The sequence below is a fragment of the Camelina sativa genome, chromosome 18 (genome assembly GCF_000633955.1).
Source record: "Camelina sativa cultivar DH55 chromosome 18, Cs, whole genome shotgun sequence".
In the NCBI taxonomy this organism is placed as follows: domain Eukaryota; kingdom Viridiplantae; phylum Streptophyta; class Magnoliopsida; order Brassicales; family Brassicaceae; genus Camelina; species Camelina sativa.
In genome coordinates, this window is record NC_025702.1 from 13,295,223 (window position 1) to 13,319,678 (window position 24,456).

At 35.6% G+C, this 24,456-nt stretch overlaps 7 protein-coding genes across 10 annotated transcripts in view; 4 read left to right on the forward strand and 3 right to left on the reverse strand.

Annotated features, from left to right (window-relative positions):
- The window catches only part of LOC104761433 (endonuclease MutS2-like), a 5,482-nt gene extending 1,313 nt beyond the window's left edge, over nt 1-4,169 (reverse strand). Inside the window, exons 1-17 of one of the 2 annotated variants that reach the window (XM_010484512.2) lie at nt 3,826-4,169; nt 3,595-3,723; nt 3,334-3,501; nt 3,150-3,233; nt 3,017-3,067; nt 2,791-2,847; nt 2,617-2,699; nt 2,333-2,456; nt 2,171-2,230; nt 1,827-2,075; nt 1,605-1,755; nt 1,343-1,470; nt 1,056-1,103; nt 830-960; nt 662-744; nt 376-550; nt 82-239 (exon numbers count right to left, since the gene is read on the reverse strand). In XM_010484512.2, the coding sequence (XP_010482814.1) occupies nt 82-239; nt 376-550; nt 662-744; nt 830-960; nt 1,056-1,103; nt 1,343-1,470; nt 1,605-1,755; nt 1,827-2,075; nt 2,171-2,230; nt 2,333-2,456; nt 2,617-2,699; nt 2,791-2,847; nt 3,017-3,067; nt 3,150-3,233; nt 3,334-3,501; nt 3,595-3,723; nt 3,826-4,065 (2,119 nt within the window). In that variant the 5' untranslated portion in view covers nt 4,066-4,169. Of the gene's footprint in view, nt 1-12; nt 240-375; nt 551-661; nt 745-829; nt 961-1,055; nt 1,104-1,342; nt 1,471-1,604; nt 1,756-1,826; nt 2,076-2,170; nt 2,231-2,332; nt 2,457-2,616; nt 2,700-2,790; nt 2,848-3,016; nt 3,068-3,149; nt 3,234-3,333; nt 3,502-3,594; nt 3,724-3,825 lie in introns of both variants that reach the window. The other variant, XM_019240445.1, reaches the window with a different exon arrangement.
- Nucleotides 4,247-5,024, reverse strand: LOC104761435 (proteoglycan 4-like). Its single transcript, XM_010484514.2, has 2 exons — nt 4,760-5,024; nt 4,247-4,651 (listed from the first exon to the last, which is right to left on the reverse strand). The coding sequence occupies exons 1-2, from the start codon at nt 4,868-4,870 to the stop codon at nt 4,394-4,396; spliced, it is 369 nt and encodes a 122-aa protein (XP_010482816.1). The 5' UTR covers nt 4,871-5,024; the 3' UTR covers nt 4,247-4,393.
- On the reverse strand, nt 5,273-9,015 carry LOC104761436 (stomatin-like protein 2, mitochondrial). The gene is made up of 11 exons (XM_010484516.2): nt 8,286-9,015; nt 7,953-8,153; nt 7,729-7,866; nt 7,367-7,610; nt 7,120-7,269; nt 6,735-6,792; nt 6,569-6,661; nt 6,327-6,425; nt 6,092-6,183; nt 5,736-5,795; nt 5,273-5,644 (listed from the first exon to the last, which is right to left on the reverse strand). The coding sequence occupies exons 2-11, from the start codon at nt 8,111-8,113 to the stop codon at nt 5,486-5,488; spliced, it is 1,254 nt and encodes a 417-aa protein (XP_010482818.1). The 5' UTR covers nt 8,114-8,153; nt 8,286-9,015; the 3' UTR covers nt 5,273-5,485.
- LOC104761437 (vesicle-associated protein 4-1) lies at nt 10,218-12,420 on the forward strand. Of its 2 annotated transcripts, XM_010484517.2 has the most exons (7): nt 10,229-10,657; nt 10,850-10,920; nt 11,083-11,164; nt 11,267-11,388; nt 11,645-11,722; nt 11,818-11,937; nt 12,037-12,420. In XM_010484517.2, the coding sequence occupies exons 1-7, from the start codon at nt 10,387-10,389 to the stop codon at nt 12,097-12,099; spliced, it is 807 nt and encodes a 268-aa protein (XP_010482819.1). In that variant the 5' UTR covers nt 10,229-10,386; the 3' UTR covers nt 12,100-12,420. The 2 variants fall into 2 exon arrangements, with proteins under 2 accessions (XP_019095450.1, XP_010482819.1); XM_019239905.1 differs by lacking the exons at nt 11,818-11,937; nt 12,037-12,420 and having other exon boundaries at nt 10,218-10,657; nt 11,530-11,654.
- Nucleotides 14,463-17,170, forward strand: LOC104761438 (uncharacterized calcium-binding protein At1g02270-like). Of its 2 annotated transcripts, XM_010484518.2 has the most exons (10): nt 14,463-14,669; nt 14,766-14,870; nt 14,954-15,059; nt 15,145-15,356; nt 15,446-15,522; nt 15,624-15,732; nt 15,844-15,969; nt 16,168-16,278; nt 16,375-16,482; nt 16,696-17,170. In XM_010484518.2, exons 1-10 carry the CDS (start codon nt 14,538-14,540, stop codon nt 16,918-16,920), a joined length of 1,311 nt encoding a protein of 436 aa, XP_010482820.1. In that variant the 5' UTR covers nt 14,463-14,537; the 3' UTR covers nt 16,921-17,170. The 2 variants fall into 2 exon arrangements, with proteins under 2 accessions (XP_010482820.1, XP_010482821.1); XM_010484519.2 differs by lacking the exon at nt 16,696-17,170 and having other exon boundaries at nt 16,388-16,465.
- On the forward strand, nt 17,360-19,787 carry LOC104761439 (IAA-amino acid hydrolase ILR1-like 3). Its single transcript, XM_010484520.2, has 5 exons — nt 17,360-17,855; nt 17,961-18,086; nt 18,393-18,710; nt 18,833-18,964; nt 19,155-19,787. The coding sequence occupies exons 1-5, from the start codon at nt 17,514-17,516 to the stop codon at nt 19,542-19,544; spliced, it is 1,308 nt and encodes a 435-aa protein (XP_010482822.1). The 5' UTR covers nt 17,360-17,513; the 3' UTR covers nt 19,545-19,787.
- On the forward strand, nt 23,154-23,969 carry LOC109130563. The gene has a single exon (XM_019240249.1). The coding sequence runs from the start codon at nt 23,462-23,464 to the stop codon at nt 23,651-23,653; it is 192 nt and encodes a 63-aa protein (XP_019095794.1). The 5' UTR covers nt 23,154-23,461; the 3' UTR covers nt 23,654-23,969.

A 24,456-nucleotide genomic window follows, 5' to 3' on the forward strand; every position in this document is an offset into this window, starting at 1 on the left:
GAATCCCACTATCTTCATCATTTGTCTTTTCGACTTTTGTTTGGAGTTGCGTAGCTACCTTTGACTGAGAAGATTGTGCACCTGATGCACGAAACTGTTGCAATGTTCTGCGAAGTGTAGAACGAGTCATCGAACCAGCCTGAGTTAGTTCTTGTCTCATTTGTCGTCTCTCTTTGGTGGCATGGTCGTTAATGTTCTTTTGTGCTGTGAGTAGATTCTCATGAAGCTCTCTTGAGAGCCTAGAACGAAAAAACAAAAGAAGAAAAACATAAACTTGAAGCTCATATGTACAAGTTCCCGACTCTGAGGTCTTAAAATTCTAATCACTTTTAGTTCTTCAGTAGTTTAATCTCTTCAACAACCATAGATTCGTACCTTATATAAACACGTGCCTCATTCAAAAATCTCTGATATTCCTGCTTATACCGTTCCATGTCAAGTATGACCCCATTGATCTCAGTACTTGCAGAGCCATAAAGTTCACGAGCACCCTCGATAATATCACATGGAAGCCCCAACCTTTCGGCTATGTTTATTGCATTCGAACGACCTGACAATCATTTTCCAATGTGGGTTGGTTAAGCATATTAACTCTGATTCAATTTTAGGGGTAAACAAATTAATCGATCATTAAAGAGTCTAGATGAGCATGTAGCTAAACCTGGTACTCCCCATAAGATTTTGAAAGTGGGTTTTAAGTTCAGGTCATCAAACTCCATGCAAGCATTCTCAAAAGCAGAATTGCTACAATAGATGCAGAAAGAAAAAGAAGTTAATACTCTTTAAACCCTTGGGTAATCCGAGAAAAATGGCAGGTGAATTTAAAAACCTGTATTTAAGCGTCTTAAGTTCTCCGTGGTGTGTAGTTGCCATAGTGAGTAGAGAACCGCTTTCTGCAAAAGATTCAAGAATTGCCATTCCTAATGCAGCTCCTTCAAGCGGATTTGTTCCAGCTCCAACCTGTTAATAGCGCAAGAGTTCAAAACATATTCTTGCAAGTAATAGTTTCCCCATTATTTTCCCTTTTTCAAGTAATGGCCAGTCTTTTAACTTACTTCATCTAACAACACAAGTGATCTGCTTGTTGAATGTGAAAGAATTTCCTGCAAGTCAATCAATCAGAGTAAAAGATACATAAGTTGTATACATATTAAGAGAGTTACATCTTCCAAACTGATTAAACAATCATTCGAAACCGGATAGAAGTTTTACCAAAACTGATAAATTTAGCGAGTTCAAATTTCATAAGAATAAAGTGTTTTGCAGTTGCCGAAAAAGGGCACAAAAGGAGAAATCTGTTGAAAGTATAAAAGTTGTGACAACAACAGAGAATCAGACTTACACTAATTTGCTTCAAATGACCAGAAAAGGTAGAAAGTGACTGTAGCAAAGATTGTTCATCACCAATATCAGCATAAATGTTGTCAAACCAAGGTATGCGTGCAGATTCAGTTGCTAAAACATAAAGACCTACCAAAACCATTACAATCTATTAATTGATATGACGTTAAGTTTCTCAAATCTCTCACTTTCTCCCAAGGGCTTTATACCTTTTGGTGGATTTTTTAATTCACAGAAGGTATTGTAAGTTTCATATGTCTTACCTGATTTTGCCATCATCGCAGCGAGTCCAACTGATTTCAAGCAAATGGTTTTACCTCCTGTGTTTGGACCGGTAATAACCAAAACCTTGGTGCCTTTAGAGATCTGGAAATCAGCTGGAATTGGTGGAGCTCCTGATAATACCGTGTCTCCCTGAAAATTCAACCATGTATTTATTAACAACTTCATCAATCTACTCAATGATCATAACATGGGAAACTTACTGTTTTATGATATTTTACAGTCTCCCGCGTCTTTCTTATGCCTTTCTTGTGTTGGTGAAGCAATAAAGGATGATAACATCTAGGTAGATACAGCAACCATTCTTTTCTAGAAATCGATTCCTCGCTGGATAAGTTACTCTCCGGTGAGTTTTCTTCACCAGACAAAGATTCAACCCCATCTTCAGGTGGCAAGTATATATAAGGATGTGCACCACCATATGCACTACTGTAAGTTGCTCGAGCGTTTATCTAGCAGGAAAAAAGCACACTATAAACCTCATGTTTGGAAGGTCATGTTGCTTCAATGGAAAGAGAAATGGTTGGTAATAAAAGCATACACGTACCACATCCAGCTTAATAGAGTAGTTTAACACCACCTCGATATCATAAAGATCAACATGCATCTATTTTGCTTGCATCAAAATGAACAAAAATGTCAACAAGCAGAAAACAATAAGAAGGGAAAAATACAGAATTCTAACTTTAAAAAATGTATACTCAATTACCTTTTCAGTTAGCATCGAAAGAATCTCTGCCTCAGCCTTTGCAACTGATGCTCTCGCACTTTGAAGGTCATCATTCATAGAGACCGCAGCTATTGGCTCCGCCGCAGTCCCTCCACCTGAACCACTGTAACAAATATTACCTTCAAGAGACAGAATTTGAAAATAAATCACTATAGGAGAAGCATAACTTCTCAATAAATTGGTCAATTGTAATGAAACTCTTTCTTAATAATCTAAAATTCTGAATCTTCTTTGCTAACTGAAATCTAAAAGTTCAATTTTACCTGGAAAGCAGAAGACCATTAACAGAAGTTAGTTGATTTGAGCTCATTTGTATACACCATCTTCCATCAATTTCAGCCGCTACCTGAAATATTATTTTAAATAATTACTAGGGGCAAACTTCAGAAAATGAGGAATCGCTCCTTTACCCTACGCCACTTTAAGAGAATGCTTACCATGACAGATCCGTCACCCTTTTGGCTCCTTATAATAGCATCCAGCAGTTGCTGCAGCTGCAAGGAGAAAGCAGAAAGGTTTCAACAATATCACTTTAAAATACATCTTGCTCAAGACATGTTTATAGTAAGAAAGATATATTCAAAGAGCTAAGATATCAAAGAATACTCAAAAACTGTTTTGACAATCTTCAATTCACAGTTACAAAGAAAAAACGAAATTGACCTTTCTTTCAAGTGTCTGCACACGTTCACGTGATTGTTTCAGGGCACTGCTCTGAAACAATAAAAGACGAGTTCAACATAATGGGCATGCTTCTTGACAACAATGTAGTCAAAAGTGAGACAAAAGAACAAACCGCGGAATCTTTGATTCTACCATCAGGATCTATAACTTGTTCAACCAACTTGACAAATGATCTATTTATCACAGGGTGCATTATCTGCAAGAGAGGTAAGGAACACACAAAGACTACATATGAGGGAGCCACCACAATGCTGAAGTTAAAAAAGTATCAAAATTTGGAGAGAAACTGCAAATACCAATTCAGATAGAGGCATAAACTGTTTGTACCAATCTCCATCTTGCTTAATAGCAGCTTTCAAATCAAACTGCAAATTATCGAAGAAACGAAGAAGAGAAGCCACTTCAAGTGCTTGATCTGCTCGTAAAGAAAGCCTCCTCCGAGCATGACGAACTCCCGATTCAACCTTCACAATAACAGTATTTTAACATCAAAACTATACAAATTCATGAAAAGATTATCACTTTAGAGATTGAGGATGGATGATAAAAATATATACGAGGGAGATTTGAATGCTGGAGAGGTCAAGACAGAAGGAACCATGTGGAAGCATTTTAATGGCGGCTTCTGTTTCATCCAAAAGCTTCAAACTTTCATCGAAACTCTGGTCAAGAGACCAAAGCTTTTTCTGAAAAAAAACCCAACACTGTCAATGTCAATTCAAAGCAGAGGAATCATCTACGGCTAGCTACATATAGAAGAAAACCCCAAAAAGAAATAAAAACCAAACCTTTGTAGCTTCGCGACCTAGAGAAGTACGAGCAAAGGAAGCGACAACATCGCAAAGCTTGTCCCATTCCAACACTCTCAAGCTATCGATTTGAGATTTTGATTTCGAACGGCAAACAAGAGTTGGAGGAGATGATGAAGAAGAGTTTAAACTCAGATTAACAACACTGTTTCTGTTTCCCAAAGAGTTTCTTCTTATCACTAAGGCATAGTTGCAGAAAGCTACCGATAAAGTCTGCATTTTTATTTTTTTCTCCTTAGGTTTTCAGAGAAGAAGAATTGTCCAATTTCAATCAACCAAAATTTCCCAATTTCCATCATATTCGTGAAACCTTATCTCTCGACTTGTGATGTTATATATGTTTTGCAAAAGTTTATATTTAATAACTTTACCATACTTGGAATTGAGAGGAAAAAGAGAAGGTCACAAATCACAACAAGTCTATTGTTTCATAAGGTACATGTGGTTAACAATAACAATACAACAGTGGTGGGTTAACATATGGGGATATTAGAGATTTTTGATTTACAACGGTATTTGGGGTTTTGAGAATTGAAAATGAATTTAATCATAGAGTTACAAGAGGCTCTTCGTTGGTTTTGGTGTCATTGGCTACTGTAGCCTCCTCTTGTTTTGTTGGCTCAGTCTCCTTAACAGTTTCGACGACAGCTTCTTCGGTCTTCACCGCCTCTGGGGCTGGCTCAGCTTCAGCAGGCTTGGCTGGTTCTTCCTCGGCAGGCTTGGCTGGCTCAGCTTCCTTCTGTGTCTCTGCTACATCTTCAGCAGACTCTTCCTTCTTCTCCGCGACAACTTCATCTGCCTTCTCCTGTTAATCAACCGGGAAAACGAAATGACAAAAGAATCACACCCATCATCAAACCATTGACAAAAATGGATAAGAGGCGATTGTCTCTAATGAAATTGAACTACAAACCTGAGCTACGGTCTCGGTTTCAACATTCTTGGACTCGACGACAACGTTTTCAGTGGTGGCAGAGGTTTCAAGGATATCAGACTCCTTAGGTTTGCTCGCACAGCCTCCCATGGTGTTTAAAGAAAAGAAATTGGTTTGAAACAAAAAACAAACAATGGGAAGAACTGTGGAGCTACAAAAAAATGGAACTCCTTTTTCTGATTCCTTTCAAGAAGCCAAAACTGTTTTCTTTATTTTCCTTATTAGAGGCTGAGCGAATGTAGCAGAAGACAACACAGAGATATATATAGTGGTTTATACGGAACAAACAACACAAAGCTATTTCAGGAAAAAGACTAAAAACATTTCATGTCACTGTAGATTCTTTAAGGCTCTTCTCTGTCAACGACCTATTCTACAGGAGAAAATAAATAAACCTCAATCTCAACCGCTCTTATGTTTTTTGGTTTTTAGCCAAAAACTCTTCCTGTGCCAGATAGACTCTCGAGTCTCGACCATAACAAGAGTGGGAAATTGAAATAAAGAAGCAAACACTAAGGACCAAATCTGGTGCAAAACCTCTTTTAGACAATTGAGTTTAGATCTGTTTTCTAGTTTGCAAAATGGTTATAAGGTAAGATAACTGTTTCATATATGAAAAGTAAAAAAAAAAAAAGAAGCTGATTATGGCTATAAGCCTTCACATGTCAAAAGAATTATGGTTCCCTAGTTCAGCTACCATAGCTTCTATTCAAGTTTGTTGTCATTGGTAGAGGATTCTGATGCTGCATTATCCGTGAAACCACTGTTGGCACCATTCTTGACAAGGGATTTGTACATTGTTAAAGCTTGAGCGATCATGCTACCAGGATTGTCAACAGCACTCGGAAGCAGCAATGTGTTACCCTAACAAGAACAAATATACAACTCTATTAGATAATCCCAAGGGAAAACGAGATTAGAAAGCAGATGGAATCAAGTGAAATGTTGTGTTTACCTTTTTAGCAATGTTGCCAAAAGCATTAATGTATTGCTCCGCAGTTCTCAAACTCGCAGCCTGCATATTGCACCACGATTTTAAGCATATGAGGTATCAATTTGGAAAGCAAAACAAGTAAACTTAAAGTCAGCATTTGCAAATCCATTAAGCCACTGAAATCTCTACTCAAAGTCAGGGAAATCAGTTATGGGAAAACAGGTTAGATGACATAATGCATTCACATTTGAAGGGTTAAGTAGCAATAAACACCTAAGTATAAAACAGTATTAACACCTAAGTGATCAAGTTAGTTTATTTATCTCAAAATTCTGGAAATCATGCTTAGAAACCACTGCTTGATCTAATGAACTCACCTCCATTCCACCAGTTGCCTTGAGGGATTGAGACACCATGGCCAGTCCATCAGCTGTTGCTTGTGCTCTAGCTAATATTGCTTCGGCTTCACCTGGAGAGCAACAGCACAAATAAAGAAAACGTTAAGATGAAACAAACAGAGTCAGTTGTGATGAGTTTAACTGACAAATGGCTCCACGTCTTAGTAATATGAGTCCACTTTTTTCAAACTTAAAATGTTGACTAAATACTAACCCTGTGCTCGATTGACTTGATCCATCCTTGCAGCTTCTGATTCCAAGATTACAGAACTTTTCTTACCATCAGCTCTATTGATATGGGCTTGCCGTTCTCCTGTTAAAGTTAGGATAGCAGATTATGAGAAACAAATTGAACAGGCTTTATTGTCTTCTAACTGTAAATAAATCAAATGAGCTGTAGCAAACATAGATCAATCCCAGAACATAAACTCTCAAGGATAAGCCATGCAAATTTACCTTCAGACTCAAGAATCTGGGCTCTCTTTCTACGTTCAGCTTCAGCTTGCATTTCCATAGCAACTCTCACTCCATTAGGAGGCATGATATCCCCTGGATAAACATGTATTAGATACAAGGCCAAAAGGGTATCCAGCAAAAAAGTTCAACAGAACTCATAACTCACTGATCTCATAACGAAGGCACTGAAGACCCCAATCTTGTGTAGCAACATTGATGGCTTCCTGCAAGAGTAATTCATTTCAAAATTGTTCAGATGCTTCTGATATCCAACACATAAACTACAAACGCATAATGCATTCCAGAACACATCAACTACAATAATCTTAGAAATGTAAACTCAAACTCATATAGCCAGCTATCATGAAATGAACAACACAGTTAAACAATCTGAACCTCAATCTTAAGTAGTAATATAAGACCCACTACAGATGCACATTAACATCAATGACCATGAACTATCAAAGGACCCCAGTTTTCAATTTGAAACCAATCAAATACATTAAAAGCAAACAACAAAAAAAACTGAACCAGAAGCAAAGAGAACATACCACAATTTTTTCATTAAGAGTATCTCGTTCCTCAAAAGTCTTGTCAAGAGTAATTTTCCCAAGCTCACTACGCATTGTAGTCTGAGCCAACTGAACAACAGCATAGATTGGATTCTCAACGCCATAAGAGGCCAACTTAGGATCCACAATCTGCAAAGAAACTCAAAGATCAATAAACAATTTAGGAAGAATAGACAAAATTAATAACAAAAATAAGGACAGAGGATCTGGAAACGAAGATAAACACCTTAACGTATAGAACACCATCGATGTGAATGCTAACGTTATCCTTTGTAATCGCAGTCTGATTACCAATAGGAATAGCTTCCTCCTTAAGAGAATGAACATAAGCAATACGATCCACAAGCGGAACAAGGAAGTGAATCCCTGACTGCAAAGTCTTGACGTATTTACCAAACCTCTCAATCACACAAGCTTTCCTCTCCGGCACGATTCTGATCCCCCAGTTAGACGGCGGACTAATGTGGTAGCTACACACAAACAAAATCAGCGAAGATCCGTTAAATCAAACCTAACCAATCAATCAAATCCCAAAGGTTTCTACTACTGAAATCGGAATTCCACAGAGCGTATAGAGGTTTAAAACACCTGTCGTAAGAACTGCTGGGAGAGGAGAAGTTGCGAACGCCGGAGAATTGTTGCGGCGGAGTAGCTCCGGAAGATTGATGAAGAAACCTGGAGGCAAAGGATTTCATCGGAGACGGTGACGGCTTCTTGATTTGGTAACTACAAAAATCGAAAAAACGAAATCAACACAAAAATCCGAATAGATTTTCACAGAATGTATACGAAATCGTAAGATTGAAACGAACCTGGTGAGAGGACTTCCGGTAGAGCTGAAGTTGCGGACGGAGGTGGTAGTGGAGGCGGCGGCGAGGGACGATAGTATCTTGGGAACAGCAGCGGAAAGCATAGGGAGGAACTTGACGGCGGCGGTGTAACCACCGGATCTTGCTAGCGCGAGCTGACTCATCGTTGAAGGAGCTGTGTAACAAACTCTCTCTGAACTTGAACTTGGAGAAGGGGAAATAGAAGAAGCAAAAAAAAACCTTTAAATTTTTTTTTTTTAATTGTTTGTTTCTTTCTTCAAGCTCTTTTTAATCTGACGGGTTGACTTATTTTATACTAGTTAGAAAAAAAATTACTTGGAGAAGCGTTTTAGAAAGTGTCAAGTAGGACCAACTCCCTTTATTCCAATCTGTATTGGGTCCTGAACTTAGAACAAGAGAGACCTTCGCTGCACAAAGAACCGAGCCTTATCCCTTGGCTCCTATGGAGATTGTGGAAAAACAGGAATGAATTATCATTTAAAGCCAAGGAGTTCTCCGCTCAAGAGGTTGTCGCAAAGGCATTAGAAGATACAGAGGAGTAGGAAAGGCGGGAGGCTTTTGAGCTACAGCAATGCCCCCATCCAGTTCCGCATCCCACAAACTCTGGGAGAGTAAAGTGGATACCCCCAGCTTCGGAGTGGGTCAAATGTAACACCGATGCTTCTTGGACTGCAGACGGACAAAGTTGTGGCATTGGTTGGATACTTCGTAACGATCAAGGTCACATGATCTGGTCAGGAGCTCGAGCATTACCAAGGGTGAAGACTGTCCTTGAGGCTGAACTGGAAGCTATGAGATGGGCGGTATCGATGATCAGCAACCTCCGATACACGAAGGTAATCTTCGAGTCTGATGCCAAGTCTCTCATAGACATTCTGAAGACACACGAAGAATGGCCAAGTATCTCCCCAGGTCTACAAGACATTCGGGGAAGAGTGCATCATTTTGAGGAGATTAATTTTGTGTACACTCCGAGAGAGGCGAATAGAGCGGCTGATAGGATAGCGCGAGAATCTATTTCTTTTATGTCTTATGATCCCAGACTCTATTCTATTGTGCCCAACTGGTTAAGAACCAATGTTGATTTGGACATTGTTATGTAACTCTTGGTTAATAAATAGTAGAGGTTGAGCCAAAAAAAAAAAAAAAGAAAGTGTCAAGTAAAAAAAAAATGAATATACGTGGGGAAGGGTCAAAAAGAGAGATTGAGCTTCTTTTTAAAAAAATTATTCTTGCTTAACACGAATTTGTTAAAGGCTGCTCATATAAACCCAAGACTTTGATGAATAAACCTGTATTATGTTGTCTAATTATAAGATTACGACGTGTATTAATTTTTAAAGATAAGATTTGTCACATGTGTTTCCTTTATTAAAAAAATGGCAAGTTATTATGATTTTTATTAAGATTAAAATTGTATACACATGATTATACTAATGTATATTACTATTTGTGGAGGAGAAGATATGTAAACATCCCTTCATTAAAAGTTTTCTTTCCTTTTCTCTTTTTATTTTTTATTTTTTATTTTTTATTTTATGAATTAACGAAATTTTAATCCTCAAACGTGTTAAGAAAGTTGTAACTATTTACATTTTCAAAAAAAAAAAAAAAAATCAATAGGTCACATGTTCGAATATGGTTTGGATGGACACTAATATAAAATAGTATCGTCGGTCCAAAAGATGTTCAAGACTTGAAGCCCATAATCTTTGATTTAGCAACACCTTTTTCTAATATACAAATTTTGTTTAAAATACTGATTCGATGATGTACTCATCCACCAAATGATTAGTGGAATTTTGGTGAGACCGGATTAACTAATATTTTTAACATCTCATAATTAGGAGTATGTTATTTTGGCCAATCCGTAAGTAATGTACTAACACATACATGCGCAAAATGCAAAAAAAGCTACATCAGCCTCTTGGCACTTATTAGTCTCTTACCAACCAAATGCAAACACAACAACGAATGAACAATTTAATTCACAACCAACCAAACCAACGAATCACTAATTTTTTACAAATTCCCTAATAATATGCCTACCCCAATAAAACGTACCTTAAGACTTTTTTTTTTTTTGTCTATTTGTCAAAAACTCGTTTTCACACCAACCTAAAACACGGATTTCACTAAAACTTATAAACTACTTAAAAAAATAAAAACATCTGAAATCCGATTTAAAAACAAACTCGTGACCCTCACACAGACGCAGAGAACGAGTAAACGCCAAAAGAAAACGCCATTTTTTTTTTTTGTCTTGAGTCTTCTCTTCTTCTCCTTCCTTCTTTGAAGTTCACACCAATTTGTCTCTCTCTCTCTCTCTCTCTCTCTCTCTCTTTAAGAAACAAAACGTTTAATTTCAGAAACTTCGAAGTTTGTTCTCCGGTCACAGGGAAATTGATTAATTCCGATGACGATCGGTGACCGTCAGAATCCGAGTGTGGCTGTGGAGAAGAAGAAGAAGAAGCTCTTCAAGCTATGTCCGTTTTGGCAGAGGAGAAGCAACACTTCGTCTTCTACACAGAACCCAAGTCAAAACTACCGTAGCCGCCATGGACATCGGAATACGGATGTTTCCCCCGTCTCTAAGCCTTCCTCGACTATTTCTTCCGTCGCCAGATCACTTCTCCCGGCTCGCCGTCGTCTCCGATTAGATCCCTCCAGTTATCTCTATTTCCCTTGTACGTCTCCTTTGTTAGTTCGATTAAGCCTAAATTCAAACAGTTGATTTCTCTGGAATTGATTGATTTGGTTCGGAGTTCTGATTGTTCTGTAGTTATAGAAATCGAAGTTATGAACATTTAGGATTCTTTAGAAGCTCTGATTGTAGTTAAAGAACAAAGTTAAGATTAGGGCGTTTGTGTTTGTCTCAGATGAACCTGGTAAACAAGTTCGCAGCGCAATCAAGCTTAAGAATACTAGCAAATCTCATACTGCATTTAAGGTAATGGAGGAGTTGTCTATGTATCATTAAGCATCAGTTTTGCTCTTTCTGTACCATTCACAAATCTAGCAGCTACATAGTTTTTTTGGAAGAGAAGTTGACTTGTTGTTGACTTGGTTTTGTTGTATCTAAGTCACTCTACTCTGTGTTCTCATGTTTTAGTTTCAAACAACGGCACCTAAAAGTTGTTACATGCGTCCTCCCGGTGGTGTTTTGGCTCCAGGAGAGAGTGTTTTTGCTACTGGTAAATGAGATTCTTTGAAACATTATGTCTTTTTTTTTATGCATACACCGGCTGAGTTTATACAGACTCTGATGATTGCTTCTTGGAAACTTTCAAGTGCAGTGTTCAAGTTTGTGGAACACCCTGAGAACAATGAAAAACAGCAGTTGAACCAGAAGAGCAAGGTTAAGTTTAAGATCATGAGCCTGAAAGTTAAACCAGGAGTAGAGTATGTACCTGAGTTGGTATGTTATGTCGCTCCTTTATAATTCTAATCAGTTTATTCATAAGTTCGTTGTTGAAAGATATTATTGTTCAATCTTAGAATATATTGGTAGTTACATATATGAATCTTAATAGGCTAATGCAATGCAATTGGTAAATAGGTTGTCAAGGAATAAGCAATTTCCCGTCTCTGAGAGTTTTAGGCACAGGATGTTCGGAGACATCTTATTCTAGCATGTTTTTTAGATGATGGATTTTGTGGTGTTCATCATGCAGTTTGATGAGCAGAAGGATCAAGTAACAGTGGAGAGGGTTCTTCGGGTCATTTTTCTTGATGCGGAGGGCTCAAGTGCTGTAAGCTTTTTAGTATATTTAGAAAACTTATATACAGTACTGTAGATTTTTTGGTTTGAACATTTCAATAAGTAAGATTACGATGAAATGATCAGGCAATGGAGAAACTGAAACGTCAACTGGATGAAGCTGAAGCTGCAGTTGAAGCAAGAAAGAAGCCTCCACCAGAGACAGGGCCTCGCGTTGTTGGGGAGGGTCTTGTCATAGATGAATGGGTATCATAAGCTACCCGCTTTGTTCCTTTTTAACTCTCTCTCTCTTTCTCCAAATGAATCCCATTTTTCACTCACCATAGTTTTTATGTCATATATCAGAAGGAGAGAAGAGAGAAGTACCTTGCTCGGCAACAAGTCGAAGCCATAGATTCTTCGTCCTAAAACGCAGAGAGCAATGTGGATTTGTTATATAGGCTTGTAGCGGAGGTAAAAGAAACTTCTTCTTCTTCTGCAGCTGTACATATATTAATTATCCCTCGATTTGTATTTATCGTTAGACGATTACTTTGTGGTTCTTTGTATGTCTCTGTTTGTTGTATGCTTGCGGCAGTTTTTTACTCTTCCATCAAATTTTGTTTCGGTTTTAATCGAATGCCGTTTTATCTCCCCCCAACGAAGCTCTTCTGGAAGCAACCAAAGTAAAGACCACAACCAAATTGCTTGCTACATTCTTTTGTGTATATATATATCTATCTTCTCGTTTAGCCTCTATTATACCAAGATTTTTGAAGTGGTCTTCTTCTTCATTTTATTTTTATTTTTTTCTGATTAGTAATGTTCTTTTTTTTTTTTATCGGATTATACTGTCCACATGTGTGACCTCTCTAGATGACTAATACCTACCACCACAACCACAAGAGTTATACTTATACCCAACACTGAGTTTGATGTGTTGCTACTTTTGCTCCTTGCATTCAGAAACTACAATATTCTCTACTGGCCCAAAGAATTATAAAACGTAATTGCATTCTCAACGTTAAGTGGACTAACTGAGTATATTTTGGAAGGAACAATTATAAAACGTAATTGCATTCTCAACGTTTCAAGTTAAGCGGCTTCGCTTCCCACTAATCTGGTCTTTCATACTATAATCTGGTCTTTCATAAAACCTATAAAACCTAACTTTACTAACTTTTTTCTATTAAAAATCATGGGAATAACTGAATACAATACAGCCGCCAAAGAGAATGAGACAATAATTAAGAATATCTTGTTCTTAAACCTTTGAAAACACGTAACGCTAACCATTTTTTTTGTCTCTGTACGCTGAACTTTAAGTCTCTAATCCCATTCTCTAACAATAGCTATAGCAGCCAGAAGCTTCAATGTAACTTTTTCAGTTGTGAAACTAATCTGGTTAAGACTCACGTTGTATATTATTTATATATAAAGTTTGGAATGCTTTACCAAATATATAATATTTGAAATTAGTAGAGAGAGCTGATTAAGGAACACCATAATCTAAAGTTATATTTTTTTTTTCGTTACTAGAATATTTTAATGTTCGATTAAAAAAGGTGGAAGAAATCGACTCGTGGAGATTATGAAGGAACAAAGACAACTAGAGGTGTCTGTTAATTTTCATGTCGCTTTATGAAACTTTCGGCCAAATTGCACAACCAAAACAAGTACACAACAATATTCTTCAAGTCTTATCCCCTTTTATTTTTGTTCGTTTAACGTCAAATTCTTTTCATCTTATCAAAGGACGACATCTTCTGTTAAATATATAATATATAAATGTACGTATCAAAATTACAAATTTATTCCAAGCATATATATTCTACTAATCAAATTTCAATTGAATCATATCTCGAGCGAATAAAGTGTGTTTATTACTTATTACGTGCTTGAAACGTAACTGTAGCTCGGAAGTTTTTAACATGATTCTCTAATTAAGCTAAGACTTGGAAAACACGTACATCATAAAATGATTAAATTTCTGAATAATCATGTATAGAAAAGTATCCTAGTTTTCCATTATTTGTAAACCATATATTTAACATTTAATATCATCATTATATCAAAAACTTCAACTATATAAACTGTTAAATCCTTAAAACAAAGATATCGACAAGAACGTCTAACAAACGCATTATTATGTCCATGCATTGTTTCCTCCTTTTCATAAAAAAGATGACAATCCCTAATTATAAACTAAATAAAAACTTTACTATAAAAATAACAAATCGTATAGAGAGGGCCGAAAGGAACAAAACATGCCCCCCGCGCGTCCCCGCCCATTGAATAGTGCGTCAATCGAAAGCTATATATATTCATTTTCTCATTACATATATTTTTTAAAAATGGTCATTAGAAAAAAAGATATATACGAAGAACAAATTAAGGAAATAAAAATATTCATTAGTCATTTAATCATCTTCAATAAATAAATTCGAACCATACAATATACACATATATATATATATATAACAAAGTGCTTCATCACACTACACACATGCACACGCACGTTCATGAACAAAGAAGGAGACGAAAGCTTTTTTTTTCAAAAACTAAAATAGCCTAAAAGCCTCACAATTCTCAAAATCAATCGCTAAAAACACTTTCTAATTTTGGGGTTTCGAATTTTAATTTTGTTTCTGTTTTTAATTCATAAAAATCAAAAAAAAAAAAAACAAAAAAAAAAGAGAGCGGTCACGACGTTTCTTTGATAATTCTTCTTCTTCCTCTGTGCTTTTGTTTTTTTTTTTGGTATTTTGTTTCCTCTCTCCTTTTTTGATTTTTACCGCCGGAGATTTTTGTAATTTTTTGTTTTTCTTATTTCCATTTCCGTAAATTCGCCGGCGGAGAAAGAGAGAATGAAAGGGAGAATATCAAAAATAGGAAGCTATGCAATCTCATCATCCATAAGAGACCAGCATCAGCAACCTTGTATCTCTTGTACTACTTTCAATATCCTTGCTCCCATCTATAAACGTCTCTCTCCCAAGGTTTTGTTTCTTTTTTCCTTCTTCATCAATTTTGCTTCTTTTTTTTCTTTTTTGATTGATATAAATTTTGTAATGTGAGTGTTGTTGGAAATGTAGGATCAGAGTCTTCGTGAAAGTGATAATCGAACGTATTGGCTTGGAAGGAATCATAGAATCATTGATTGGTTATTATATGAGAGGTCTTCCATCATTTGTTTACAGGTTGTTCGACGAATTGCCTCTACGAAAGGAACCTGCTTTTTTTTTGGTGCTCTGTTTCTGATTTTGTTTTTTTGGTTCTAAAGGAGTTTTGGGTAGGGAACGAAGAGCTTGTTAATATGTATGAGAAGAGACTTGGTGACGCTGGTTATCTCAGTTACAAGCTTGGCCGTACTAATAACCGTGGCGATGGTATTATTAAACTTTGTGACAATCTTCTTGGCTTTGATGTTTGTTGTTTCATATGTGTTTTGTGATTTGGTGATGATGATGATAGGTTTGCTTACGGCTGTTCATAAGGATTATTTTAGAGTTGTGAACTCGAGGGATTTGCTTTTTAACGATTGTGGTGACAGAGTTGCGCAGTTGCTACATGTAGAATTAGTTCCTCCTTACTCTCAGTACGATGCTCATCAACAAGTTTTGATTGTCAATACTCATTTGCTGTTTCCTCATGATTCTACTTTGTCTATAGTAAGACTGCAGCAGGTAGAAAAATTTGTTATTATTAACTCTGTTATCATTTGTGTGATGATTTTTGTATCTTTATAAATAAAGAAGATTTTTGTTTTGGGCAGGTTTATAAGATTCTTCAGTATGTAGAATCTTATCAGAAGGAAGTTAATCTCAGTCCTATGCCTATTATACTTTGCGGGTAACTAACTTAACTACCTTGTCTGGATTTTTACATTTTTCTTGGGGTTAGATATGATGAACAGTACTAAAAGTTTCTCTCCTTGTTTCTGTTGGTGGCAGAGATTGGAATGGAAGTAAGCGAGGACATGTCTACAAGTTTCTCAGGTCACAGGGTTTTGTGTCGTCTTACGACACTGCTCATCGGTATACAGATTCAGATGCTCACAAGGTCACTGTCTTTCTTCATATGGAGAATACTTTTGGGTATGCTGTAGATTTTTTTGATGTTATAAATTTGGGATATAGGATTCTGAAATCCTTGTTTTCTTTGGTTTTACAGTGGGTGAGCCACCGGAATCATCGGGGTAACATATGTGCTGTTGATTTCATATGGCTTCTAAATCCAAATCGGTATAGAAAGCTATTGAAAACAAGTTGGAGTGAAGCAGTGTTTGGCATGTTTAGGGTGAGACTCTCCTCAATTGTGTCTTTATCATAGGTGTTTCTCTTAGTGCATTTTACTGTATCCAAAAAGATTTACTTGTTGATCCTGAAACTGGTTTAACTTTAAACTTGCTTTGCATTTATTGTCCAAATGATTTTTGGAAAGATTATGGTTTTCTGGCTTTCTCCCTGTAACATATCAGAGCGTTTTGATTTGCAGTATCTACTGAGAAGAGCCTCACTAACAGCTGAAGATGCTTTTGCCTTTCTGAAAACCGACAATGATGGTGACCACATTACATTCTTGGGTTTCTGTGAAACGCTTCGGCAGGTATATATAACATAAAACTGTAATGCGAGTAATCATATTCCTATGACTGCGTCATTCAGCTGAATATTCACCTAGTTTTTCTCTTTCTCTATACAGCTCAATTTAACAGGTCACTGCAATGGACTCACGGCAAAAGAGATTAAAGATTTGTGGACTCAAGCTGACATTGATGGAAATGGTCTTCTAGACTACAAGGAGTTTCAGGTAATGTTTTTTTCATTAGAATCCTCTCTCAAAAACGTGTTCATGATTCGTCTTAAGGTAGTTTCTAGTAGTAGTTTTGAGTTACAACAGTTGAGATTTCTTGAACATCTAGATAACTTAGAGATTTTGGTAATGCCAATAGCATCTAAAACTGTTCATTCCATTGGAATCACACATGTTGCTCAATTATGTATGTACTTTAACTCACTGCAGCAAAGAATATGGAACCAACCCTGGTCAGAACAGAGAGATGCAGCGGACGGAGAAGCAAAAGGAAACCGAGAACAAACCGTCGGATTCAGCGTCAAGAACGCGGTTTTGTTTCCTCCTGAAGTTGAAAAAGGAATATGGCCAGAAAACTACTCTCTATCAGACCACGCGAGGCTAACCGTTGTATTCTCTCCCATAAGAATGCCTTGCTCTCAGTTGGTTTCATGACAAAAACACTCAAAACAACAGATTTTTAGCTTCTTCTATTTAAAAAGAGACCTCAGTTTTTTTGTCCCCCTTATAGAGAAGACCTTGCTCTGTCTTCCATTAGATTGAGTTGACCGCTCTCGCTCTTTGCGGTTCCTACGTTGAGTGAAGAAGAGATAAAAGGGGACAGAGGTTCTATAAACTTATACGGTGTACAAACAACATGTAAACTATTTTATTAAGCTTCATGTATAAAAATTGGTGTAGTAGAGATTTAAGTAAGAGAAGCAGTTTTTGCAACTCTTTTTTTTTTTTTTTCTTTCTTAATTATTTTTCTTTTACTTTTTTCTGTATTTATATTTGCAATTGATTTAACTTTGAAACCATAGTGAATATAAATTATTATAACGCCGCCAAAATAGAAAATAAATAATTTCAGAAATTAATTAAAAAAAAGGAACAACTTTCGAGCTTTTAGAGTAATCATCATCTCTAGCCAAAAACGAAAGCTTTCGATTGGGTGGTGCTTCACTATTCAACAAGTGTCTAACTTTCAGATCAAATTCTGATCGGAGCTTGCTTTTTAGGGTTCCGTTGACCCCAAATTGTTGAAAATGGTTAGTTCCTTACATTCGACGCCTCTTCTTCTTCTTCTTCTTCTACTTCTCCTTGTTATCGCTAGCTCGGTCAATGGAGATCAAGAGTACCCAAGTCAATATCTAACAGAAGCTTTGGGTGATAAAGATTGGTTAGTCTCTGTGAGAAGACAGCTCCATGAAAACCCAGAACTCCTTTTCGAGTTACACAAAACCAGTGCTTTGATTCGTCGGGAGCTTGACGAATTAGAGGTTTCGTATTCTTACCCGGTTGCCAAAACCGGTATTGTAGCTCAAATCGGGTCCGGTTCTCCTCCCGTTGTTGCTCTCCGAGCTGATATGGATGCTCTCCCTATGCAAGTAAACTCTTAATTTCTCTCTCTCTCTCTCTCTCTCTCTCTCTCTTTCTATTTGTCTGTTTTGATTTCTTCAAAGTTGTGTGAATTCGAATTGGTGGTGGTTTAGGAACTTGCTGAGTGGGATCATAAGAGCAAAATTGATGGCAAAATGCATGCTTGTGGGCATGATTCACACACCACTATGCTTCTTGGTGCTGCCAAATTGCTTAGCAAACGCAAACATAAGCTTAAGGTGAGCTTTTTCTCTTCTTTTGTTCTCTACCTTGGTTTAGGTAATTGTGTTGTGAATTTGTGAGATTAGCTTAGCAAACACAAAAAGGACTAATCTTATATTGTCTTTTTTTTTGTATGTACAATTAGTTTGTTGTTTGCCACAAAAAGGATGGATCTTTTGCATTGTCTGTAGTGTTCTTGCATTGTTGTTTTAGTTTGATTTGGATAATGTTGTAGCTGTATGTGCTTGCTTTGGTTATTGAAAAGGTTTAGTCTTTTAGGTTTATTTTGTGAATGAAATTTTTGCTCTTTGATTAATCAAAAGGGAACAGTGAGGCTTCTTTTTCAACCAGCAGAAGAAGGTGGTGCCGGTGCTTTTTACATGATAAAAGATGGTGCGTTGGGTGAATCAGAAGCAATATTTGGTATGCATGTAGATACTGAATTACCTACAGGAGAAGTAGAAACAATCTCGGGTCCTACTATGGCAGCCACAAGCATATTCAGTGTAAGAATGAGTGTGAAAGTACCAGCTTCTTCTTCAGAGACCCATACTTGTGTTGATCCGGTGCTGGCTGCATCATCTACCATCTTAGCGTTACAACTTATCATCTCCAGAGAAGTAGATCCTCTGTCAAGCCATGTTAGTTGTATACTTTCCCAATCGATAATAATTCTAACGGTCCTTAATGCATATTGATATCACTATTTTCAAAACTAAACCTAACTCTTCTGACGCTAAAGGTTCATATTTTTGGTTTTTAGGTGCTGTCTATTACATTTATGAAAAGCGACGCTTCTGAGTTTGATGAGACTCCAACGTATGTAGAATTTGGGGGAACTCTTAGGAGTCTTACAACCGATGGCATTCACTTGTTGATACGCAGGTTGAAAGAGGTACGTATACATACGCGCAGTTTCAAAACAACCTTTGAATATTACATCTTTTGCCTCCTGAGTCTCTTGTTACTCTTCTGTATTAGTATTAATTTCATGGAACAAACCAGTGCTATATCCACAAGCTCTCTTCCACGATCCACAGAATCACGAATGTTCAAATGTAAGCTAAGGCAATTATTGCTGACAGGTGGTTGAAGGAGAAGCTGAAGTTTATAGATGCAAAGCAGATATAGACATGCATGAAGATAGCCATCCTATGTATCCAGCAACAGTGAACGATCACAAGCTACACGAGTACACTGAAAAGGTATTGAAACAATTGATTGGACCCGAGAAGGTGAAACCGGGTGAAAAGATAATGGCGGGTGAGGATTTTGCCTTCTATCAACAAAAAATACCCGGTTACTATCTAGGAATCGGCATCAGAAACGAAGAAATCGGTTCTGTACGTAGTGTTCATTCCCCTTATTTCTTCCTCGACGAGAATGTTCTTCCTCTTGGATCAGCAGTGTTTGCTGCCTTAGCCGAGATGTATCTACTAGAGCATCATCAGAATAAAACTAAGTCTGGATATTGAAGAAGTACTAAAGAGGCTTAGATTCTTTCTAAGTCTCTTAGTTAGTTGCCTTCATAAGTAAAGCTATTTGTTTTGATAGAATTGCAACTTTTTAGAAATCAATCAATTGTGTTAATAAAATTGTGAGTAATGAGTGTCAGTGTCTCACTCTCACATGGGTAGGTGCATGTGATCGAGTCATTATATTACCGGACAAAATAAAGATATGTGTAGTCATTTTTGTTCATAACTATAATTTGTATATTCAAAGACAAAGCAAACATAGGCAGCATCTAGTCTATAAATCTAACTATCTAAGTAACGGAAAAAAGTTTTGTTTTGTATTTTTATAAATTGTAAATTGCCTTTTTTCCTAAAATTTGGATAAGATAAAGATGAATGTGTCACATGGCACTCACATAATATCCAAAGCTGATTATCAAATTAAGAGTTTCAAGGAAGAAGAGACAATTTAGCAGATATATAAAGAGATTAGTTTAAAAATTCCAACTAAAACAAAAGGCAAAAGGTGATGACACATTTGTACCTAAAATGGCTAAATCCAAGTCATTTAGCCTTAAGAATACTGTCTCGTCGTGCTACTTGTCGGTTTTTTTCTTCTTTAAAGCATAATACGACGATCGAGCTCAACAACATGCACTTGTAAACCTTCTGCATTTATGGGGAATATGATTGGCTTCCATAACATATTCACGAACCATAATTAGGCAAATAACTAGGTGTTTAAACAGAGTGGCTAATAAAATATTGTAAATGATGATTAGGTAGAGAAAAAGATACAAGCTGTTTCAGTGCAACCCACCTAAACAAGTATAGATAGATAATGTAGACTGACGATTAATATCTTCTTTTTGTTGTTATTTACGAGAGGTTCGAATCAAGACCTCAATAATCTTGTCTATGGTCCGAAATCTAATTTTACCAATATTTTATAACATGGCCTAATAATAGAGTACATGGATCCAACTCTGTATACTTTAAACCATTGGCCTAATATTGGTTCTAGTTGATTAATACTATTTTACTATATGGCCTTTTAAACATATCGTCACTCGTAATAACCTCGAACTAATCATACTTGGGAAGCCATGAAGAATACGACCTAATTAAAGTTGTCCCGATTCCTTTCAAATCAAGCTAAATCAATCACGTCGATAATCTCTCGGATCACGTGACTCTCGTTGGATGTGTCAATTAAATCAATCTATGAATTAAATCTTAAAGGCCTAATTTAATCAAGCTGGAAGGAAGTCCACATATTCTTTAGGACAGGGGTTGAGGAAATCTACATCGTATATTTCTATAGAACATGTATAAATACATGTAGACACGTATACTTTTATAATCTCTACATTCATTTATTGATCTCAGTGAGATTACTATTATTTGTATATCTTAAATACACTAAATCTACACAAACTGCTGTTTCCCGATATTTTCTATCCGTACGTATTGTTTCATATTTGGACAAAATGTATATAGTTTTAAGTAACATTTGGACAAAACGAATTCTGTAACATTACACTATGCATTTACATACACTGACTTAGAAGCTTGAGGGAATTTATAATCTTTTTATACAATCATGTCGATGTAAATTTAGTAAAAGAATGTTTATAAATGTCCTTGTTAAATTGATTATCTGATGGTGACATGGTGTTGTTTATTTAGCCAATTAGTGCCTTACTAGGTAAATTATTGTAAAACTATTGGTTGATTCTTAGTTTAATGATTGTTGTAACTCTCATATGACCTATTATTATAGGACCCTCTGTTAAACTGTAGAGTGAAAATTGATGTATGACTTTATTGGACTTTGAATAAAGGAATGTGACTTTGATATCTATTTCATTGATTATGTTCGAGTTCATACAAAGCTCCAACATAGAAAATATATTTTACATCCAATATTTATTATTCACAAAATGTGAACGTACACTTTGTCAATACTGACAAACTGGATTTTTTAATTGAAAATATATGAATTTATGATGGCGTAAAATATCTCATTTAAGTATGTCATATAAGATCAACCAAATCTTATAACATATTTACTAGATTATATTTACTAGATTAGGACCGTACTAGAGTATGGGTTGCAATTTCTTTTATTTATATTGTTGTTTTTACATAAAATATAATTTATGTGATTGTTTTTAAAAATTGTTATGAATAAAAATTAAGAACCAGGTTGAAATTTAGGATCCGGATTAAAAGTGATTGTTTTTAAAAGTTATCGTGAATAATATTAATTTTTGAAATTTTATTGCGGTGTTGTGTTACTTAAATATTCAGTACAGATTTTTTTTTTGGATCATTTTTTCTAAGAGAATCTCAAATCAAGATTTAGCTCATGATTACAACTCATATAACCTATAACATAGTCTACAAAAAGGTTGCTTACTTCCCTTTTACACGAATCCCCAACATTCTCACATTTGTGATAAAACCATTAATCGATCTGTATTTCATGAATCACGATTTTGGCAATAAGACGTAATATATCTCATGATTATGCATCATTTGATAATTTTGATTCAGTGTCTACAATAAACGAAAAAAGCATCGACTAAATTACTATATAAGTTAGAATTACTTTTTATAAGTATTAGACTCTAATAGTAAAACTAAAAGTTAGCTTTCTTTTAGTATTACAAAATAAATTAAAAACTTGATTAGTGTATTACTAATTAGGTGGTGGAAAAAGAGGTGCAATCATATCAAATTTTACATGAACCGCTGGATATTGATCTAATTGATAATCTCCCCGTATAAAGATATATATATATATATATATTTTTATTCAACATACCAAATTTTGTAGTAAATTTGTAAGTCCACTCTTTGAATTTCTGCAAAAAAAAAAAATAAACTAGTATAAAATTTGGTTAGCTACGATAATACTTGGGACAGAGTGTTCATTTTTAACAAAGAATAAAAATATGGATTATTAGAAAAATGTATTGACAACTCATCTCAATTTCGGCTGATTAAACACCTATATATTCATTAAAATGTGATGATGTAAGAGGGGCAACATGTGACCGTGTTAAATTATATACACACCATTAAATAAGCCATTAACTACTTACTAATCAATTATACCTTCAACAAGAGTCGACACAAAATAATTGATAACCTTTATACAACTAGAAAAGAAAAAATAATATACTCTGTTGATTAGTATAAGACTATAAGTTCAATCATATCGATTGTTGAGAGTCTTTATTCTGTTGGTTAGTAATCCAACAAAAATATATTGGAGAAGTTTCGCATATACAAAGTAACTCTTCGTCCATTTATATAGTCTTATATATATATAGTACTATTATACATGTAATGGATTCCCAGTTATATCCAAATGAATTATTGGTATGCATGTACTATGCAAAAGTTTTCTCCTATACAAATACTAAATATATATAAAGTTATTCAATATTCGTACTATTTCTATATGATTGCAAAACAACAAATTTTTGATGAATCCAGCTGCTATAAACGTTTAATCAAATAACTTCTCATGTATATATATATATATATATACATCTGTTTGGTGAAGAAAAACCAAAATATTTTTTTCGCCAAAAAACTGAAGTCCCAATGATATGTTTTATCAATTATAGGACCTTTTATTTTATTTTTCTTTAATAATTCCAACTTGAGTTGTTTTACATGTAATGTGCAGTGAGCGTGAGAAGCGGGTGATTACAAAACTGAGATCTAAGAAATTTTATATAATACCCAAAAAATAGATTCTAGTATTGGTAGTCTCCAAAGAAGATAAAAAATGGTGGTCTATATAAATGACAAAGAGGTCTCTCACATTCTCACTACTCATCATCAAGTTTTCATTTGTCTAGATCTGTTTTTTTTTTCTCTTTTCAAAATATTATAAGTTTCAAAGAGAAAAATCAAGAATGATATCAGTAGTGATTATAACTGAGCTACTAGTTGAGTACACGACGGCTCTAGCTAAACTCACCGCCGGGATTCTTCCACGGCGTACCGGAGATAGAAACTCCATAAGGATTGGTGGTTTCCTCCTTCCAATTACACCTTCTTCCACGTCGACGATTCCTGATTTCTCTTCTCATCTCGTCGACTTCTGATTTTGTTACTTCTTTTTCTGGTCTCATTACTAAGTACTTTTTGACTTCAGATTTGCTTCGTCTCTCTTTATGACCTAACCGACTGAGAGTTTTACCTGAGTGTCTCGTCGTCATCTTGAACCGCATAGAGCTTTGTATATCCGTATCTAATTTTATATAGAGATAATTAATGGTTTTGAAAAGAACTAATAATTTTGTTCGAGCTTTTTTTTTGTTTGTTTCCATGTAATTTAGCATTTTAACATTGTCGTCAAAGCTTATGAACTGTACTGATCTCTATTTTGTTCAATGAAATCTTGTGAGCATTTATTCTTTATTCGATAGCTTTCACAAATCACAAAGAAACGGTGTGTTGAGTTATTTGACTTTTTTTTTTTTTTTCTTACATTAATATACGATTACCTTTGATACCTAGTCTTGATAACTATGGTCGGAGACTCGGAGTGGTATTAATTTATAGTGTATCGGTTGAAGACATTGAACGTTCAACTTAGTTAATTTAATGGTGAGTTTGTAACGTACGCCATCTTTATAAAATCGTAAGAGACAAGTGTGTTACTGTCTACACTAATTCCAAAGCTGTTAGAGAAAAACAATACATTTGCGCGCGGGAGAAATCGTTTACTGAATCAAATGAATGAAGCCAAAAGAGCGTAATGAATATAATTTGTTTCACAAAACGTGATCTTTTATGTATCTTCATTTTCAATTTTTTTTTTTCAATCGTCAATGTAAATTATTATTCTTTCACAACTATATCACTTTTGTAACTGAGATGAGCAAACAGAAGAAATCTATATTGC

What these genes read in the sequence shown, in the direction of transcription:
- LOC104761436 (XM_010484516.2), bottom strand. Translation starts at nt 8,113, where the DNA reads ATGAGTCAGCTCGCGCTAGCAAGATCCGGTGGTTACACCGCCGCCGTC. An exon ending in GTGCCTTCGTTATGAGATCA is followed by an intron (nt 6,662 to 6,734) that starts GTGAGTTATGAG and finishes ATGTTTATCCAG; the next exon opens with GGGATATCATGCCTCCTAAT. An exon ending in AGGCAACTGGTGGAATGGAG is followed by an intron (nt 5,796 to 6,091) that starts GTGAGTTCATTA and finishes TGCAATATGCAG; the next exon opens with GCTGCGAGTTTGAGAACTGC.
- LOC104761437 (XM_010484517.2), top strand. Translation starts at nt 10,387, where the DNA reads ATGACGATCGGTGACCGTCAGAATCCGAGTGTGGCTGTGGAGAAGAAG. An exon ending in AGAGAGTGTTTTTGCTACTG is followed by an intron (nt 11,165 to 11,266) that starts GTAAATGAGATT and finishes TTTCAAGTGCAG; the next exon opens with TGTTCAAGTTTGTGGAACAC. An exon ending in ATGCGGAGGGCTCAAGTGCT is followed by an intron (nt 11,723 to 11,817) that starts GTAAGCTTTTTA and finishes TGAAATGATCAG; the next exon opens with GCAATGGAGAAACTGAAACG.
- LOC104761438 (XM_010484518.2), top strand. Translation starts at nt 14,538, where the DNA reads ATGAAAGGGAGAATATCAAAAATAGGAAGCTATGCAATCTCATCATCC. An exon ending in ATAAACGTCTCTCTCCCAAG is followed by an intron (nt 14,670 to 14,765) that starts GTTTTGTTTCTT and finishes TTGGAAATGTAG; the next exon opens with GATCAGAGTCTTCGTGAAAG. An exon ending in TAGACTACAAGGAGTTTCAG is followed by an intron (nt 16,483 to 16,695) that starts GTAATGTTTTTT and finishes AACTCACTGCAG; the next exon opens with CAAAGAATATGGAACCAACC.
- LOC109130563 (XM_019240249.1), top strand. Translation starts at nt 23,462, where the DNA reads ATGATATCAGTAGTGATTATAACTGAGCTACTAGTTGAGTACACGACG.
- LOC104761435 (XM_010484514.2), bottom strand. Translation starts at nt 4,870, where the DNA reads ATGGGAGGCTGTGCGAGCAAACCTAAGGAGTCTGATATCCTTGAAACC. An exon ending in AAACCGAGACCGTAGCTCAG is followed by an intron (nt 4,652 to 4,759) that starts GTTTGTAGTTCA and finishes GTTGATTAACAG; the next exon opens with GAGAAGGCAGATGAAGTTGT.
- LOC104761439 (XM_010484520.2), top strand. Translation starts at nt 17,514, where the DNA reads ATGGTTAGTTCCTTACATTCGACGCCTCTTCTTCTTCTTCTTCTTCTA. An exon ending in AACGCAAACATAAGCTTAAG is followed by an intron (nt 18,087 to 18,392) that starts GTGAGCTTTTTC and finishes ATTAATCAAAAG; the next exon opens with GGAACAGTGAGGCTTCTTTT. An exon ending in TGATACGCAGGTTGAAAGAG is followed by an intron (nt 18,965 to 19,154) that starts GTACGTATACAT and finishes TATTGCTGACAG; the next exon opens with GTGGTTGAAGGAGAAGCTGA.